The sequence below is a fragment of the Trichogramma pretiosum genome, unplaced genomic scaffold (genome assembly GCF_000599845.2).
Source record: "Trichogramma pretiosum strain Unisexual culture from Peru unplaced genomic scaffold, Tpre_2.0 scaffold44, whole genome shotgun sequence".
NCBI lineage: Eukaryota > Metazoa > Arthropoda > Insecta > Hymenoptera > Trichogrammatidae > Trichogramma > Trichogramma pretiosum.
This window is the reverse complement of record NW_019641632.1, coordinates 1,181,710-1,200,395: the sequence shown is the minus strand read 5'-3', so window position 1 is coordinate 1,200,395 and position 18,686 is coordinate 1,181,710. Positions and strand designations below refer to the sequence as shown.

The 18,686-nt window shown below is 36.5% G+C and overlaps 6 protein-coding genes across 6 annotated transcripts; 3 read left to right on the top strand and 3 right to left on the bottom strand.

Moving 5' to 3' along the window:
• The first annotated feature begins 2,646 nt into the window (after positions 1-2,646).
• Positions 2,647-3,089, top strand: LOC106659995 (neuropeptide-like 3). Its single transcript, XM_014382805.2, has one exon. It carries the CDS (start codon positions 2,769-2,771, stop codon positions 3,087-3,089), a length of 321 nt encoding a protein of 106 aa, XP_014238291.1. The 5' UTR covers positions 2,647-2,768.
• Positions 3,090-3,745: 656 nt separating this feature from the next.
• On the top strand, positions 3,746-5,887 carry LOC111693756 (zinc finger protein 492-like). The gene is made up of 3 exons (XM_023459335.1): positions 3,746-3,848; positions 3,925-4,045; positions 4,108-5,887. Exons 1-3 carry the CDS (start codon positions 3,751-3,753, stop codon positions 5,725-5,727), a joined length of 1,839 nt encoding a protein of 612 aa, XP_023315103.1. The 5' UTR covers positions 3,746-3,750; the 3' UTR covers positions 5,728-5,887.
• A 759-nt stretch (positions 5,888-6,646) lies between these two features.
• LOC106659996 lies at positions 6,647-6,994 on the bottom strand. Its single transcript, XM_014382806.1, has one exon. The coding sequence runs from the start codon at positions 6,992-6,994 to the stop codon at positions 6,647-6,649; it is 348 nt and encodes a 115-aa protein (XP_014238292.1).
• A 3,629-nt stretch (positions 6,995-10,623) lies between these two features.
• LOC106659997 (larval cuticle protein F1-like) lies at positions 10,624-10,956 on the top strand. The gene has a single exon (XM_014382807.1). It carries the CDS (start codon positions 10,624-10,626, stop codon positions 10,954-10,956), a length of 333 nt encoding a protein of 110 aa, XP_014238293.1.
• Positions 10,957-13,726: 2,770 nt separating this feature from the next.
• LOC106660153 (tRNA-dihydrouridine(20) synthase [NAD(P)+]-like) lies at positions 13,727-15,973 on the bottom strand. Its single transcript, XM_014383012.2, has 5 exons — positions 15,545-15,973; positions 14,859-15,343; positions 14,500-14,774; positions 14,083-14,421; positions 13,727-13,999 (listed from the first exon to the last, which is right to left on the bottom strand). The coding sequence occupies exons 1-5, from the start codon at positions 15,726-15,728 to the stop codon at positions 13,891-13,893; spliced, it is 1,392 nt and encodes a 463-aa protein (XP_014238498.1). The 5' UTR covers positions 15,729-15,973; the 3' UTR covers positions 13,727-13,890.
• A 95-nt stretch (positions 15,974-16,068) lies between these two features.
• Positions 16,069-18,604, bottom strand: LOC106660152 (exocyst complex component 3). Its single transcript, XM_014383010.2, has one exon. The coding sequence runs from the start codon at positions 18,383-18,385 to the stop codon at positions 16,139-16,141; it is 2,247 nt and encodes a 748-aa protein (XP_014238496.1). The 5' UTR covers positions 18,386-18,604; the 3' UTR covers positions 16,069-16,138.
• Positions 18,605-18,686: the final 82 nt, after the last annotated feature.

Below are 18,686 nucleotides of genomic sequence, written 5' to 3'. Positions count from 1 at the left end.
CTTTTGAGGAAACGATCAAATAATATACACGACACCTGCGCCAAACGGCCGGTGAAACGAATAATAATCGATCGAAATTCGCGAATGCGTATACAAATATTGCAATGTATCATTATGCTTACCGATCGCCGACGATCGGCTCTTTACGTAATATACCGCGCGCGCTCGATATATAAATTATATTTTATGCTCACCCCGGCGTTACACTTTTTTTCTTTTCTCCTTCCTCCTATTCTTCTTCGTTTTTTTTTCTATGGTATATACCGTACGTATGTATATGCGAGGTGCGAGTCAGAACATCGCCTACCTCGTAATTTACATCGATATTATGACTCCGGTGATATAATAACCCAGATGGGAGTTTATGTATTTAGCGACGACGAGCACTCGAGTCCCGTGTTGTATAGTGTTATTGCAAAACGCGATCGATTGTTTTTTTAAACGAGCTGCGCTCGTAATCGTATGTTATTCTTTGAGTGACACATTGTGTGTGTCAATATTGATTTCGATACATTTTTAACGTAATTGTAAAAAATTTTGCTGTAGATAATCTGTATCAGATTGTATAAAAAATCTATGCGCTTCGAATAAAATTAATTTTTTACGACAAAAATAAACAAAAATTAAACCGTGCCCTCCGGCGATGGGGTTTCTCCGAATACCTGCCACTTGAAAACAAAAAAAAAATATAAAAATAAACAAAAAAAGATTCTCGAAACTCAACTTACGTCGTCTATTAACTGACAAAATTCTCTGTCTACGATGATTCAAGTTTTTTTACGCGAAGAAAAGAAGTCGACGTTGCTGCATCGAGGGTAAGGTTTTTTCTCTCTCCAGAATTGAAAACCAAAATAACACGTCGAAAATATACAACGCCGCTGCCGTCCATTAAGAATCACGATGATCGGACGCGAGACCCAAACTGGTAAATATTTCAATCACGTGTGAAATCTCGCGGCAGTCAACGAGTTATAATGTCGCGCTTCTTTCATTTCCGTCATCAAAGATCGCGCTAATAAAAGACGCAAAGTTCATTAACCCAGAAGCTATACGCGGCAGCTGCTAGAGAATATCCATATAAACACATCGACGCGTGGCGCGGAAAATAAACGCTAATTTCGTAGGTAAAAATGCCTCATTGTCGTTACATGCAAACGTATATTAGGCGTCGTTTAACTTGTATAAGCGACGTCACAGGGTCAAGGACTTTTTTGTCTTTAATCGCGAGCTCTGCTTACAAGCAGTACATTTCGCAAAGTAATAAATTCATTATTCTTTTTTTTTTTTAACTATAATATAGGTTGGCACGAGAATTGGTAAACACTTGTTCCGCGATCTGTGCACAACATGTGCTATTCGTTCCGCTTATTATAAGCTGCTGAGATGGAATTATGAGATTTTGCATGGCTGAAATTGTATCAAGAGGTACATACATACATCGAACGATGAGATGTGTGTCAACGCGCGCGCGAGGCAAGTCCTTGAGTATTGTGTACCCAAATTGTACTGGCAGTTGAATATATTAAAAACCGAATTTTAGCGATGATGTATGTGTTATTCTCGGGACTCGATTTCGATAAAAACAACTCGACGATGACGGACTTGTGTTTTGAAAATTAATTCGAATCTGTCCCTTTACAGCGGCATCAGATTTTATTTCATATTTTCAAAATAATATACGTTGTAGCCTTATTTAATACTCCTTTAATTTAATTCAAATTTTCGATCGATAAAAGTAATCCATTACCCGACGAAGTATTGTCGTGAAAAAAAAACAATGAAAAAAACCCAAACGTTACTTCACAGCCCGGTGTTCATGCGCTCGATCTACTTCGAAACATTATGCTAATAAATTTGGACTCGATTCGAGTCCCCGCATCTTGCGAGCCATCCTTTTTCGCTGCAGTGCATGTGTATATGCACATAATGCACGCACGCGAACCCGGAAAAAAAGAAAGCTCCCCGATCGGCGAGTCACGTATTTTTACGCACGCACGAGTCCCTCGTGCTCGGACGCGCGCGCGTGCACGGTAAGCTTTATTAAGCTATGTAACACATAATAGGGTATTACATAAAGCGCATCGATCGGCGCGATTATCGGCAAGACGATGTTCTCTTCTTTACGCGCTCGATTTAAGCGTGTTAACATGTCAATGCAATTATCAAACGGTGCCAAGTCGAGAGAGCCATAATTGAATTTCGATCTCGCGAGCGAGGCATTATTAATATTAATGTATTTTTCGTTTCTGAAGCGTCATCGCGGGGAACACGTTGGACTCCGAATTAGATATTATAATTATCTAACGAAAAATTGGCTTTACCGTATCTGTTAATCAGGAAACCGTATACCGTTAGAAGCGATCGGTTCTCTAATCTATAAAGCGTCTAGACGTCTAATTGAAACAACAAACAGCGACTTCGATCATCATTTTTTGTCCCGGTTCAAAACAAAATCTCTGCTATACTCGAGATGCGTGTACGGAGTCACAGTCTCCTTCCTAAAGAACGCGCCAGGCACAAAGGAGCGGGCAAATTCAACAAAGGCTTACCCCCCGAAAAAAAACCGGCGTGCTGCGAGGCGCGCTTTCACAGGCCTTGGCACTGAGCAGATCCAGCGTATACTGGTACACACGCGTACGTATATTTTACCACTCGTTTTGCCGAGTATAAAAGAGCCTTGCTAAGCCATACAGAGCATCAATCGCAGCTCGTGCCTTGCAAAAGTCAGTCGAAAGTCGAGAAAAGAAAAAAATCACAAATCCTTCGAGATGTTCAAGTTGGCCGTATTCCTCGCCCTCGTCAGCTGCGCCCTGGCCGCGCCCAAACCCGGCCTTCTGCTCGCCGAGCCGGTGGTGCACGGCGCGCCCGTCATCGCCTCGGCCCCGGTGGCCACCAGCTACCAAAACACCGTCAAGATCTCCAAGAGCTCGCCGGTCATCACCACGACCTACCACGCCGCCGCTCCACTGGCCGTTCACGCCGTCCACGCCGCTCCGGTTCTTCACGCCGTTCACGCCGCACCGGCTCTGCACGTCGCCCACGCCGCCCCACTGGCCGTGGCTCACCACACGTCTCTGCACTACGTATAAATATCATATACGCAAGATAATGTACGAGAACGTTGCCTCTTTGATTGTAAAGGCGAAAGACTGTGACGATTCGGCGACGCGATGCGAAATTTCAAGATCGCTCGCGATTGCCACTTAATTTTAAGCTACCTGTATTTTTTGTAAGGACATGTTTGATCGTATCGTATAAGATCGCCTGCGTTGTTGTAACCATGTTATAGCAATATTTTTTTACCAAACGTTAATGAAGAATAGATTGAACAAATTAAATATTCAATAAAAAAAAAATAATCAATGGAAACTAAACGTATATTCATTTTTTCACCCAAAACCCTTCATCTTTTAGTTATTATTATTTCTACATTCGATGAAAAATTCTTTATAAAATCAAGTGAAGTTGACTTTAATACTTTTTTTCTAATTAACGCACTACAGTTATTTTCTTAAAAATGTATGTAATATTTATTTCGTTTGAAAATTAAAAATAAGTCTTGCTCTTTGCGCATCTTAGAACATATCTTTTTTTTCAAAATATGATGGATGATCGAAAAATTATGAAATCATTCGGCAAATCAATAATAAAACTCTTCAATATAATATATTAACTTGGTGTTGCTGTGTTTATAATTGATTCGATAAAATTGTCATGACATGACGATTTGTAAATACTACTGTAAATTGTATGTTAGTTAGTTTGATGTGTAACACTACAACAGAACAATCGTCGTTAACTAAAATTCAAGTTAAAAACATGGAATCCAGTGGTTTATATCCTGTCAGGTAATTTTTATTTCACAAGAATGAAGGTTTTTCAGGTATTATACTATAATACTTAATCTTATTCGAATTATTTTAGAGTCAAAAATGAACCTGTAGACGTGTCGCCTAATGAAAATAATGGTATAGTAACTGACAAGACACTCGACTTATACCCTCTATCATTTCTGCAAGAAAATCCAGTAAGAGATGATACTTATGTATGAATATCTTATTCGGCATTTCTAAATTAAAATTCTACTTAATGTCAATTTCATTCCAGATCAAAATCCTTCAAGAATATGACGAAAATCATGAACGTAAGTTCAATGATGATATAGAGATAGTTATAGAATGCGAAGACGTAAAGCCCAGTATGGATTTATTAGTAGTTAGAAAAATGGACAATTATCCTTCAAATCACTTGCTGGATGTGAAATGTAGTTTTGATTATAAAACTAATGATAGAATTAAAATACCCGAACCCGTGGGTGAAATGAAACATGAATTTTTCGGCGAAGAAGCAATGCAATTCAAATTTGATCGAGTACTCAGCGGACAAAATGAAAAAATTACGGAAAAGTTTAATAACAAAAATAGGCTCAAAGCACACGCCAGCTCGGCTCGCGAAGATAAAAGTCATTCGTGTAAAATATGCAGAAAGAAATTTGCAAATGAGCCTAATTTGAATAGACATGTCAAATCTTCGCATGATCACATAACCCACGCATGTGATATATGTCAAAAGACATTTTCACAAAAAGGTCATCTCAAGACCCACATCGATTCCCAGCATAATAAAACCATGCACGAATGCCACGTATGCGGAAAGACATTTTCACAAAAAAGTAATCTCAAGACCCACGTAGATTCAGTACATAATGGTCTCACTTATAAATGCGATATATGCGGCAAGTCGTATACTTATAAACATCATCTCAAGACCCACATCGAATCAGTACATAATGGTCTCACTTATAAATGCGATATATGCGGCAAGACATTTTCACGAAAAGATCATCTCAAGACCCACATCGATGCAGTGCATAATAGTCTCACTTATAAATGCGATACATGCGGCAAGTCGTATACTTATAAACATCATCTCAAGACCCACGTAGATGCAGTACACAATCGTGTCACACATGCATGCCGTATATGCGGCAAGACATTTTCACGAAAAGATAGTATCAAGACCCACATCGATTCAGTACATAATGGTCTGACATATAAATGCGATATATGCGGCAAGACATTTTCACAAAAAGTTCATCTCAAGGCCCACATCAATTCAGTACATAATGGTCTCACTTATAAATGCGATATATGCGGCAAGACATTTTCACAAAAAGTTAATTTGAAAAATCACATCGATTCAGTACATAATGGTCTCACTTATAAATGCGATATATGCGGCAAGACATTTTCACGAAAAGATCATCTCAAGACCCACGTAGATGCAGTGCATAATGGTCTCACTTATAAATGTGGTATATGCGGCAAGTCGTATACTTATAAACATCATCTCAAGACCCACATCGAATCAGTACATACTGGTCTCACTTATAAATGCGGTATATGCGGCAAGTCGTATACTTATAAACATCATCTCAAGACCCACATCGATTCAGTGCACAATGGTGTTGAATATGCAAGTGATATATGTGAAAATAAATACGCTCAAAAGGTAAATCTCAAGAGGCATATCAAATTGTTGCATAAAGGTATCCCTTATGCACTTGATATTTGTGGAAAAAAATCTAAGACGAAGAGTAATCTCAAAAAGCACGACAATTCGGTGCCCAATAATGCAAGACCTAAATGTGATAGATGCGGAAAAATATTTATACGGGTGAGTCATCTTAAAATCCACGTGGATTCGGTGCATCACTCAAGCTCTTAATAAATTTATAAAATTCGTGTTTAATTGTATCAAAAAACCGCTACGTTCGGTCTAATGTATTTGTTCAGAAGGCTCATCGAAAAATGTAATTTCCAATGATATTACAAGCTGTTCTAATGTTTATTTTATCTCATTATGTGAAAAAAATAAGCGCATTTTTATGTAAAAAAGCTCGATGCTTATATTGACTTAAATATTTTACTGTTTTGCTTTAAGAGGAATTTGAGCGATTTATTTTTAAAGAGTTAATTTTAAATCAATAAATTTTATTGAATAATTCCAACAGTTGTTGTCTAATGCTAATTGCATTGTAAATAATTTATTATTTTTCCCAGGCAAGAACTCACAAATATACCTACTAATACTCAAACTTGCTGTGCTGTTCACCTTTCCTAGTTATTGTAATTACTCATTCTATTGCATCAGAAATCGACGAGAAAAAAAATTTATAACATTTTTTTGCTTCGATGAGTACTTGCACTGTCGTGAAACGAGCGACCGTTCCATGCGCATATCATAACGTTTCTCGTTTACTCGAAGGACGGTGACTTCGAGAATTTTCCACGTACCATCCTTGCCTTTACGGGAAGTACTCGAAGCTGCGCGATGACGCACGAAAAGACGTCCTTATCAAAGATATCGATGATGCTGGCAGACTTCTTTTTAATTTTTATAACTTAAAAATTCGAATTTACCATCATCTCAAAATAAAAGTAAAATTTTAGTACCCCAAAAACTTCAGTGGAAGACAAAAAAATGAAAAAGGCACGGTAAAGAATTGAAAAGTTCAGTTTGGTTTAAAAACTAAATAATATTTATTTTATTTCAAAAGAAAGGAACACATTCAACAGAGTTTGGTAGTTGATATTCGGCTGTCGGCTTACATGTAATATATTATAAAATGACTCAAATAAAGCATTTAGTAATGGGCGACGGCGAGGGTGGGTACGGCGTGGCTGAGGTGGACATTGCCGTGATGAGTGATGGTGGCGACTGCGGGAGCAACGGCGTGATGAGTGATCACAGGTGCGGCATGATGGACGGTGGCTACGGGCACGACGGCAGCTGGTGCAGCCAGATGATGAGTCACGACGGTCTTGGCGCCGCTGTCCTTGGAGATCTTGACGGTGTTCTGGTAGCTGGTGGCCACAGGGGCCGATGCGATGACGGGGGCGGCGTGCACCACCGGCTCGGCGAGCAGAAGACCGGGTTTGGGCGCCGCCAGGGCGCAACCGACCAGGGCGAGGAACACGGCCAACTTGAACATCTTCGAGGAGGGAGGAAGGCGAAGGCGAGGAGGTAGCTTCGAGCTGACTTGACTCTGAGATGCTGCAAGGAGCGAATGATGCCTTTTCCGAGCTCCGGTCGCGCTTATATATCCATGGCGATCTGCTGCTGGTTATAGTACGTTCACGTGAAATAATATTACGGAGTCTGCGTATTGTGCCGCAACCCATTGATAAGGACTCTTTTTTGGTTCTCGGAACGAGTGGGAGTGCGCGTACTCGTGTGTTTACTCCAGTTTCGTCACGTTCATTATCGAGAAGTGAAGGGATGGCTACTTTAAACCGTATACACATTGTCTCCTCTCGAGTACACATACGTGTTGTTCAATGCACGTAACGCAATGACTCAAACTGTTTCGAGTTGCGTATGAATTAAATTTTAATTATGTAAATCGCCTTTATACACGGTCTAGCTTAAATAATATACGCTGTTTTCAAAATATTGAACGCCTTGACTGTGATCATATTTCATATTTTTGTATACATACACAATTCAAAATACCAGTAACTCATTAAAAAGTCAGTTGATTAATTTGCTACTGTTTTTTCATTGGAACAAGAAAATTCATTTCTACATCTTCGATTTTGCTTTGCACGTTTAAAAGCTATTGCATTTTGTACGTAATATAGAATACTAAAAGAGGATTAAATATAAATATCGAGTCGAGAGTCGTGTGACGTCAAGTAATTACAAATTATTAGTTTGCACAAAAAGTAAATGAAAATAACTAAAGTAAATTGCTCTATTCAAAGTGACATTTTGAAAAATTAAGAAATTCCTAACTTCAAGGAATAAAGATATTAGTTATGATAACATTGATTTAGACAAACTCGATTGCCAAATACGCCTCACGCGGCCAAGTGCAGCGGTGAATCGCCCGTTTTAAGCTCGAAGCAATTGGAATTGACCTGTCCGAGCTAGAGGAATTTTTGGACGACCTACTCGAGGCCGTACCTGCAGGCCACGTGAAAATGCATCGAATCGATTCCGTCGGTGTAATCCACATCAAATCCGTGAAAAATTTCGAATAGACTGTCCACATCATGCACTAACGTGGTACGATGCACTAATGGCTGATCGTCTTTATCGACTTCGAGCTCGTCTTTGTAGCCGATGCGAGCTAAGAACTTCGTGACTTGCTCTAATAATGATAAACGTTTTTTATAAATCATCGGCTCTTTATACTTATCCTTTACGGAATCCGAGAATATTGAATCTATTTCTTTCTTACGCAAAATCTCTCAGGGGATTGGAAGTTGGCCCTTCTGATCGTTGATTCAAATGTCAACTTGACGAAGTTGATTCAAGAGCTTGTGATAAGCGTTGATTACGTCGTCCGCGCTGTATTGGCCAAGGATGACTAACAACACACAGTCGCTTATAATTAATAAAATAGTTTTTTTTTGTTGGGGAAAACCCCTTGCTGCGATCTATGCGATCTTCCTCTGTAAACTCCGTGGTGTCTTAAACAGAAGCCTGATCGTTTTTGTCTATGTATACTGAGAAAAAAAGTAGGTAGCCTTGGCCAGTGTCCAAATAGATTCTATACTTTTTATCGCTGATAATTTACATGAATTTGATTAACATTCATTCATACCATTGATTTGAAAACATTTTAGAGTAGTTTATAAGATAAGTTTATATTCTTAGCCAAAATAGAAATCATTGTCTTGAAAATACATAACCATGGATTTTCGTTGAAATTTTGCGGTAATTTTTAATAAAAATAATTTTAATTTCAGTAAATTAAAATTGTCTTTCAAACAAAAAAATTATTCAAATATTATTTAAGTTAAATGACGAGTATTGTTGCAAATTTTTCTGCACTTTAGGGCTCTGAATCCGCGTAAACCAAGCAATAGGAACGTTTGCCGAATCATGTGAAGGGATACGTTGCGTAATGTGAGGCGTTTCTACACATATTATACATTAATATTTCTATTACAGTCAAAATAAACAGCCCATAAAACTTTGAAAATGGAAAAAATAATTGTAATATATCGATATAGAATTTTTTTATTACTTGAGAGATCAAAGACTCATATATTTGACTTTGTGTAATGCCCAATAATGCACCACGCTCACATTGATTCGTCCTCGAAGCATCGACGGAATCTTCGGTGCTCGTGGACCTGGTGGCGAATAGTCAAAGATGTTTAGGCGACCGAAAACCGTCAGATAAGCTAAAGCTCGCCGGACTTCACTCGATGCCATATTAAGTGCTACGCGCAGCCCGACTAAGAACGAGGGATCGCTGGGTAAGAACAACGTGACTGTCAAAATGCCCACGTGCACTGACAATAAACTTATTTTAAAGAAAAACCATCATGTTCATGTATCAGCAGCTATAGTCACAGCTATTGTGAAGTCCTGACATAATGACTTTTCGTGATTTTCATCAATTAAGTAGTTACTCGACATCTTATGAAATGCGTTCAATATCGATCAGTCTGAATTTTTGAGGATCATAGATGTAATTTGTTCCTATATTCTTTACTGATTACGTTCTTTCATTTCCGGTATGCACGTTGAGTAAAGTCTTACTCATTTTTGTTGTTGAAATTTTTCAAATTTTGAAACTTTTAGGATGTATAAACCGGTAGAAATGATCGTCATTAATAATGATCGAACAACCCAAAATATATAGCCATTTGAAATGTTTTAAAATACCCTACTATTAAATAACTTGTTTTTGTCAAGACAATTAAACTCTTTAGAAAAATTCCAAACAGTTTTCAACTTCCTTGCGTACGATAAAATACCACTTTGAGTCTCTACCGCTAGATGGCGAATGACATCATCTGTAAATCTGCAAGTGGTAAAATGAAAATAATTATATATGAATCAAAGCACGAAAAATGTCTACAAGTTGTTAGGTATGTTGTTTGATAGAATATATGGCGCACAAAAAACGCGAAGCATTATAGGGTAACCAAGATTATAAATGGACGGATAGCTAATAAATAGATAAATTTGGTTAAAGTAATTTTCAAATCGTGACAATAACATTCGCACATGAAGTAAATCACAAATGAGAAAAATTAAAAACGTTACGTAACATAAGTAAAAAAGAAGAAGAAAATATTTATAATGATTTTATTTATGTATTTTTTTCATTCAACGAAACAAAAAATACAATCGTATTGACGTTATTTTTTTTTTGTTTTCCATCGGTACCAGACGCGTTCGTAAACTCATCCTCACAAAGAAAGTCCTTGGATAGGCTTATTATGCTCGGTTGGCGATATATATTTACGCGTCTCGTTCCCCACTCGTTGTCGTTGGTGCGTCCAGTTTCGGTACGTATCGAGTGAAGGGCTTTTTTTTGTTACATCTGCATGCGCGACATCACCCACCACCACCACCACCATGTATGCGGCACCGCCTCGCGCGTATACGTAAAAACTTTACGAAACCATCGCCTCTCTACGTCCTTGGCACTGGACGTATCACATGGAAGTACATAGCCACCTCGTTGGCGAGATCTTCCCGACGCGCTCGTATAAATACGCGGCGGCGAATTTGATCGAGCATCAATCGAAGCTTGCTCCTCGCAATAGTCAGTCGATCCGCCAAGCTCGAAGCTCCAAAAACACTCGTGTATTCAAGATGTTCAAGTTGGCCGTATTCCTCGCCCTGGTCGGTTGCGCCCTGGCCGCGCCTAAGCCCGGTGTACTGGCAGCCGCCCCGCTGGTAGCCGCCGCGCCGGTGGTGCACGCCGCGCCCGTCATCGCCTCGGCCCCGGTGGCCACCAGCTACCAGAACACCGTCAAGATCTCCAAGAGCTCGCCGGTCATCACCACGACCTACCACGCCGCCGCCCCACTGGCCGTAGCCGCCCCACTGGCCGTCCACACCGTCCACGCCGCTCCGGTTCTCCACGCCGTTCACGCCGCACCGGCTCTGCACGTCGCCCACGCCGCTCCTCTTGCCGTCTTGTAAATTTGAAAAAAACATCGGTCGACTTCGAGCGACCCAACGAGATTCCGCCGTAATCTTGTAAACTAGAGGTGTGATTTTCTTGGACAATTAAATCGTGCACGATCGATCTTTAGTGTCTATAGAAGTAATACTGAAAGTAAAAAATTGTAGCTTTATTGAAAATGTTTTAATGCTCTTCGGCACTGTATTATTACGCACAAAAATATTTATTATGGATCAAAAACATGAACCATTTTTACAACAATAAAAGATATTATTGCCTCTAACTTTCTTGTTTTATAATTAAAATCTTCCCAATCCAACTTCATATAATTCAATCCATCATAATTATGAAAATATATTGCATTGTACCTTTTACGAAATAATTATATCCTGATCTTGAATTTATCATCAATGTTTTTCATTGTATTCGGCTTTATATAATAGCAGTGAAACTTTGCATTTGGTGACAAGCATACTTAAAAGGTAAAAGCTTTCGATCTTTTTTCCAAATGATATAATACGTTCGTGTGTCCTCTTACGTTCACGAATTGTTTCTCGAATGCTAATACTCCCATGTGATTTATTTGAGCTTTTTATGATATTTCTCAAATTACATCAATGCTTTTAACAAATTTTCTTGCAAATGTATAGATGTTTTCAAAAAAAAATCTTGCCGATACTAAATTTGTCTGGTTATTCGTTACTCTAAAATACCGAAGTCGAATTTTTTTGCTTGGGGATTGGCGATGCGACATCTACAGTCGAGGTACAAACTATAAAACTATAAAATGTATTACTCATTGATAACCAAATGGACCGAGTTTTTTGTCGAATTTAAATTCGATTTTTTTCATGTTATCGTTATTTAGAAAAACATTTTCAACTCATATTCAATTCAGAATTTAATACCGTTGGTGACATGCGCACTTATAAAGGTAAAAACTTTTAATCTTTTTTTCGAATGACATTATATTTTAACTTTTTCTCTTACTTCCGCCTTCCATGAGTTGTTTCCGAAATGTTAACGATTGCATATGATTTATTCAAGATTTTGATGCAATTCATGGGTTTCATCAATTCCTTACATTAAAAAGGTTCAGGTTAATATAATTGTTAATATTTGAAAACCTTTTCACTGATTATTCGTCGTATTCTTAGAGAAAAAAGTACAATTTTGCTTGTATAGTATTTGTACAGCAAGTACTGTAGCTGTATGTTATTTTACCAGTAATTGACAATAATCCTCTTTCTTAATTGTAAAAAAGCAGTTTATCGATAAAGTATATGATCATATTGAGAGCTTACAGGACTCGAATAAAAATCCATACGGTAAGTAATGAGGTTGCAGTTAAAAAAAGCGCAAATGTTTGACGTCACATACCTGTTAGTGCATGCTTATTCTCTGCAGTAAAATTTTCCATTTTTTTAATAGCTTCAATGGAAATGATAGCCAGTTCATCCTTCAGAAAATTTTTCACAAGTAGGAATATGAGATCAAATGTTATATTTGTTTTTATTTTTTTCGGACTTTTAATTATTTTCAAATTGCGAGCACATATTATGAATTCAATTGACGATTCTATTTTTTGATATTAATATATTTTTAAATAATGTAATGGTACAGGTTGCTGTAATATTCAGTTTTTGAATAATAAAAAAAATTGAAAGTATAATAAAGATATTTTCAACTAAACCAAGCACTCGAAGTAAAAAAATTCTTACCATGCAGATACAGTAAATGGTTGCTAAAAAATAGTACAAAACTCGATTTGCGCTCAAATTTTTTTTTGTGTGCCATAGCGATAAAAAAAATTACATGCAACATTTCAAAAAAAGAGTTAAAAGCGACGAAAAAAAGAACACTCCTACTCATACGAGAAGAATTGCTAAAAAATCGGGTACACTATACGATGACTCGCGAGATATATAATGTTCACCTTCGAACCCAGTGCGCGATCCGTTAATTTCGCAACGATAACAATGAGGATTTTTATCGGGGTACACCGACGCGTGCAAACCGCATATACGAGGCACGATAAAATATAACGACACATATTGTGAGTGCGAGTGCAGGCTATATACCCCGTCAAAATGAATAATGTTGCTCGAGAAAGTTTCTCATCTCCTTTTCAGCTGCTGTCCTTTTACATACACCTATATATCGCGCACGGGTTGTTTCGTCATAGTGGTGTATTTAATGTATAGTACTGCCTCGAGAAGCAGCGATCCGAGTAAATGGACGCTTGTTTGCATTTTCACGGCTGGGATGAAATTTCTTTTTAAGACAAGAGTCCGACCGAGGCCCGAGTCTCGGAGCAGTGTTCAATATGTAAGCAACGCGCGGGGTACTTGTGTGTATACGAAAAGTTTGCACAAACTTTACGCGCTCGTGTATCTTTATGAAGCCAAGGTCGAAATAATGTCTCTCGGGCTGCTTGTAGCACTTCGGGACTCTGTTTTTTGTTCCGAGTAAATTAATAACAGGTTTTACAATGGCGAAAAAACTGATTCAGGATGTCCTTTTGAATAGATATACGACTGTATTTGGTTTTGGTCGCGGCGTGTACATATAGACGTAGACGAGTGTGCAAACGAAACGAAGCGATGTAACCGATTTTTTATGCCGCTGAGCGAAAAATCGAGTGACTTTTTATGGTACATGCTGTTTTGTTTTTTTTTACTTCAAAAACACGATGAGGAAATGATATTTCAAACATGTTTTTTTATGTATTAGAATAAAACTCTTTTATTCATTAAATTGTCATTGATAAAAAAATTATTTCTCTATTGAATTGTTTATAAAAGTAATTTAATATTATAATATTAAATCTTTCAGAACAGATAACAGCTTTGTAAAATATTGTATGATACTTCTTTTGTACAAAATGACTCCAAAAATAATTGAAGCATATTTCATATAAATACTTAAAACTAATTATTTTCACGAACACGTCAACTAAGAAGGTTTCCATCATTAGTTAAAGTTGCTTCATCGATGACTCCTAATGCACATAAACCAACTAGAGCAGCACCTTGTTCAGCCCATTTTTTGCTTTTTTCCCTGGTGAATGAGAATATAATTTTATAACATTGAGCATGAAATATGATATAAAAGTCAAATATATAGAAAAAAAATTTACTTACCAAAACGTTGAACCGTATTTTTTCCCATCTACTACAACAATAGCTCTGAACAATTTATCTTCATTAATCGACGTATATGATGGCAATTTTTTTCTATTTTCTCGTGTCCATTTATTTAGTTGACTTTTCGGTAGACTTTGGTCATCGGGATAACTATTTCTAATAAATTTACATCGCATCAACAAAACATCTCCGGCTTCCTCTTCGAGTTTTCGTTTTGCTGCGCCACCTCCCAGCTGGCTTAGCCTCTCAGGAACTACGTCGAACCTACCAGTGTAACCAAGCGAGCTAAATTCTTTAGCCTTAGCACGACAGTAATCGCCCATATCCCAGAGCTCACTGAAATTTCAAAATAAATTTAAAAATAAATACCACAAAATAGTTTTCAGAATTTATTTTTAATAAAGCAATCCTTACCATATTTGTTCAAGAGTTTGAGTATCCAAAAATCGTTTTCCAAGAGGTGTCTCTTGTAATTCTCTGAGTATGTTTTGTATGCAATATTTCGTATTGCTTGGTGAGTTATCGTAATCACATGCAAGTTTTAAGTATGATTTGATTACTTCATCAATTGGCAACAAACCTGCTGACCTAAATATTGAACAATTCCACTCAGCTGCTCGTGCTATCATAACACTACTACAGCCTGTGTCTTTTTTAAATTGTAGTATATCTTTATACTTTTCAATTTCCTTAAAATAAAAAATGTATATTAGATGATATCTAATGATATCTGTCAGAGATATTTTTTTAATGCATTAAAATCTAATCATTACCTTTGAACCACCATTAGCAATGACAGGTATATCCATACTTGCGCAAATTTTTTTTAAGGTCTCATTTCTATTTCTATGTTGAGGTCTTTCATCTGGAGTTCTACCATGAACAGCTATTGCTGAAATGCCTGTTGCAGCTAATTTTTTGCACAGTTCAATACTTTTTTCTACATCCTCAAAAACTCTAACTTTACACGTTACAGGAATGCTCAATCCATCGACTAGAGTCTTTAATATATCTGCAGCTTTTTCTGGTTGTTTGAGTAAAGCAGCACCCATACCTCCAAGTATTGAAAATTTTTTGGGACAACCCATGTTAATGTCGATACCTGCGACATCATTTTCAACAAGTTTTGCAACTGTCAGGGCCCGTTTAGCATCGCTTGTACCAAGTTGCAGAACAACTTTTGATCTTTCTAGTGGACTGGTACGAAATATAATTGTTCCATCGGTTTTATCAATGTAATCAATTGTCTTTAAAACGTCTATAAAAGAAAAATATAAAAATTAACATAAATAACATACTGAACAATATGAAAAACTTGAATGTTTTAATATCATAAAACTTATACATTAGTTCAAAATTGTTTACTTCTTTCATAGGTTATGTTGAAATATTTTTTAACTTAACTGTCCAAAGAAATTGAAAAAGAATTCTATAAACGTAAATTTAAATCTGTACAAACCATTGACTTTTCTCGTGGATCGTAAAAGCTTCCAGTCAATAAGTTCTTCAGTGTAAACAATATCAGCACCATATTCCAGAGCCAACAATCTCATAGGTAAAGTACCTATTCGCACCATAGGAGCCATAATTATTTTGTCTGCATAAGACAGACGTTCACGTCTTTCCAAAGTATCACCTGTCATTTTGGACTAATTTACAATTAACAATTAAAACTAAACAAATGAACAAAAAAACGAAGTTTCGAAATGACAGTCGCGGCCGCGTGGTCACAACTTACAACAGCTGCCCAAGATTGAAAACACATGCAGACGACATTCATCGAGAGTAAAAAATGGAGGGGATAAAATACACACTCCGAAGCCAGAAAGCATTTCGAATCATTTTGAAAATGAAAATACATCAAATAACTTTGATGAATAATATAAATTACTCTTTTAGTTATTTTAATATGAATATATTATTTATTTGACATAAAACCTATTCCCAATAGCTAACAATAAATTTTTAAATTTTTACGTGATTTTTTTATTAATAATTTTATGTATAAATATATAATAAAAAACTTATATTCAATAACAATTCATTTACAATTTTAAGATTTCCAATTCAAAAATCCATCTTGGAATACAATTTGCCTAAATATACTTTGCTGATCGTATTTTAGTAATTTCTGGCCATTATGATGAGTTTCCATAATATATGATACTTTTTCTTTTGCTTCGCTTCTTGGTATATCACCACGCAAATGAAGTAATCTGACAAGTTGATCCTCTGATAGATCTGGATATCTTTCCACCAAAGAATGCAAATCCAATGATAACATTTCTGGATCCTTGCATTTCACTACTTCTGCTAATTTTTTTATTATTTCAAATGACTCTAACTGCATATTTGGTGCTATTTTGGAAAAAAAAGCTATGAGTTGATTTGCCTCAAAAATTATTTTTGTGATGCAAGTAAGACATTCATCATAACTTTTCAATGTTATTTTACGTTGTAACATTGAAGTTATGTATCTTTTTGCTATCAAGTTTCGAGCTTCAGAAATTACATAGTCAAAATTTTTTGGACTTAAGTGAGTGTAATCTTGGAAATAATCTTCTAAGGTAACACAAATTGTATCAATAGCTTTAGTCGATAGCAACCATTTCTGAGTTAAAAGTTCATGGAAATGAAGTTCCAAATCTAAAAATGACTCTTGTAAAAGGATTTCTGCAGCTTCATTGCGAAGTTTTTGATAACTGTCAATAAGTTCCTCAAACTTAACAGTGGCATCATTATTATTAAATGGTACCCAATATAATTGTTTAATTTGTTGAGACAATTCAATAAACTTCAAACAATTGTTCAATACATTGATCATATGGTGGGTGAAGTAGGGTGATTGACTTCTATCTTCAAAGTGCTTATTTTTGAATTCCATTATAGCCTGACGGTACAGATAACTATACTTATTAACTTGTTCTATGCTTAATATGAGAGCTTTGGATGTGAGTGTAGGTCCAACAGTTTTGGTAACTTGAAGATTTTGACTTATCATTTGAAAAATAATAACTGGAGCTGCGGTGTGATAATAGATTTCATGCATATTAGCTTCAGGAGTTACTTTCGCCCACCAATCAATTTTTTCAGTTTCCAAAGTTCTTTTCATCCAATCTTCATAATTGAGTAACATATTTTTCAAATATTTTTCTTGCAGTTCTTCAACAATTTCTGTTTCAATCAATGAACCAATACTTTTCAAATTTATTTTCAAATCTGGATGGCCCATCATGTCTGCACCTTGATAGGTATTTAAAATCCATGAAAGTAATGATACATACTCATTTCCTTCTAATCCATCATTTATAATATCTTTCAAGTGTTGCGACAAATTTGAATGATACATTGTAATAAATTTATTCTCAATATCATAGGATGGTGGAAAGCATGGAACACATAGAGTTTTAATTACACGCAAATCTTCCAGAAAATTTAATCTTGTAAGTTCCAAATATCTAACCAACCACATTTTATTATCATTTCTTTGGTCAATGTGAGTACCTTCAATGCGCTCAACAACAGATTTTTCAATTACTTCCAAGGCTACTTCTTTCCATTTTTTTGGTCGTCCTGGAGGCATAAAACCACCACTTTGCTTGTATCGCTGTAATGCAAATTGATCAGCCTTTTCTTCTCTTTCAATTATTCTCAACACAGTAACTATTATAGTAGGTTCTTTTCTGACAGTATTTAATGTTCTACTTAGAATTAATTTTATTTGTTTTTCTAGACGATGAGACAGTTCTTCAACATCTTCAAAATAAGCTTTGAGCATTACTTTATCTGCTGGCTTTTCATTAGGCAATCTGTAGAGTTCATACATCAAATCATCTCTAGAACTCTCAAGATCCATGAGACTTTGATGCGCATGTAGCAGTTTACTCTCATTGATCCATTGTTTTGTTCTCTCTATGCTTTCAGGTACTGTGAAAATGTGTTTCAAATTTTCTTTCGCAATAACATACTGAGAGTGTTTCATATTTTCTGATTGCACATATTGCAATTGATTGTTGAGAGTTGGTATGGAGTCGAACAATGAATCAAAAGAATCCAAATCTTCCTCAATGCTTTTAATGCTTGTCAATGAATTTTGCAATTGATCAAAGCCCACTTTGACACCGTCCAGTTGACTTTGCATGGCCGTCTTTAACATAGTTTCCACCGAGGCTTTCTTTCTACCGATTCTGTGTTTGTATTGCTCGACTTTTTCCAGCTGTCCTGGCCGCTGCAGCATGTTGATGACATGCTTGGTCGCTGCACTTTTTGCATTTTCTTCGAGTTCCTTTAGGTTATACATTGCGAAATATAATCAATTTATTCAAAACTTTAGTACCATTTAAAATTCATCCGCCTGAGTTAGTATAAAAACCAGTTTTCGTTATGAATCTAAAAACTAGAATATATTATAGTTGCTACGACTCAACTTATAGAAACTGAATTTATTCAATAAATATTACAGCGAGGCCTGCATAACATAAGAGTCAGCAGAAGCCAAGCCAATAACTGTCATAGTGACTTTCGAATACTTGGTCTATGACATATACACAGCGGCGCGGGTTCGCCCCGCGTCACTCTCGGCACTCTCTACGTTCTGTTTA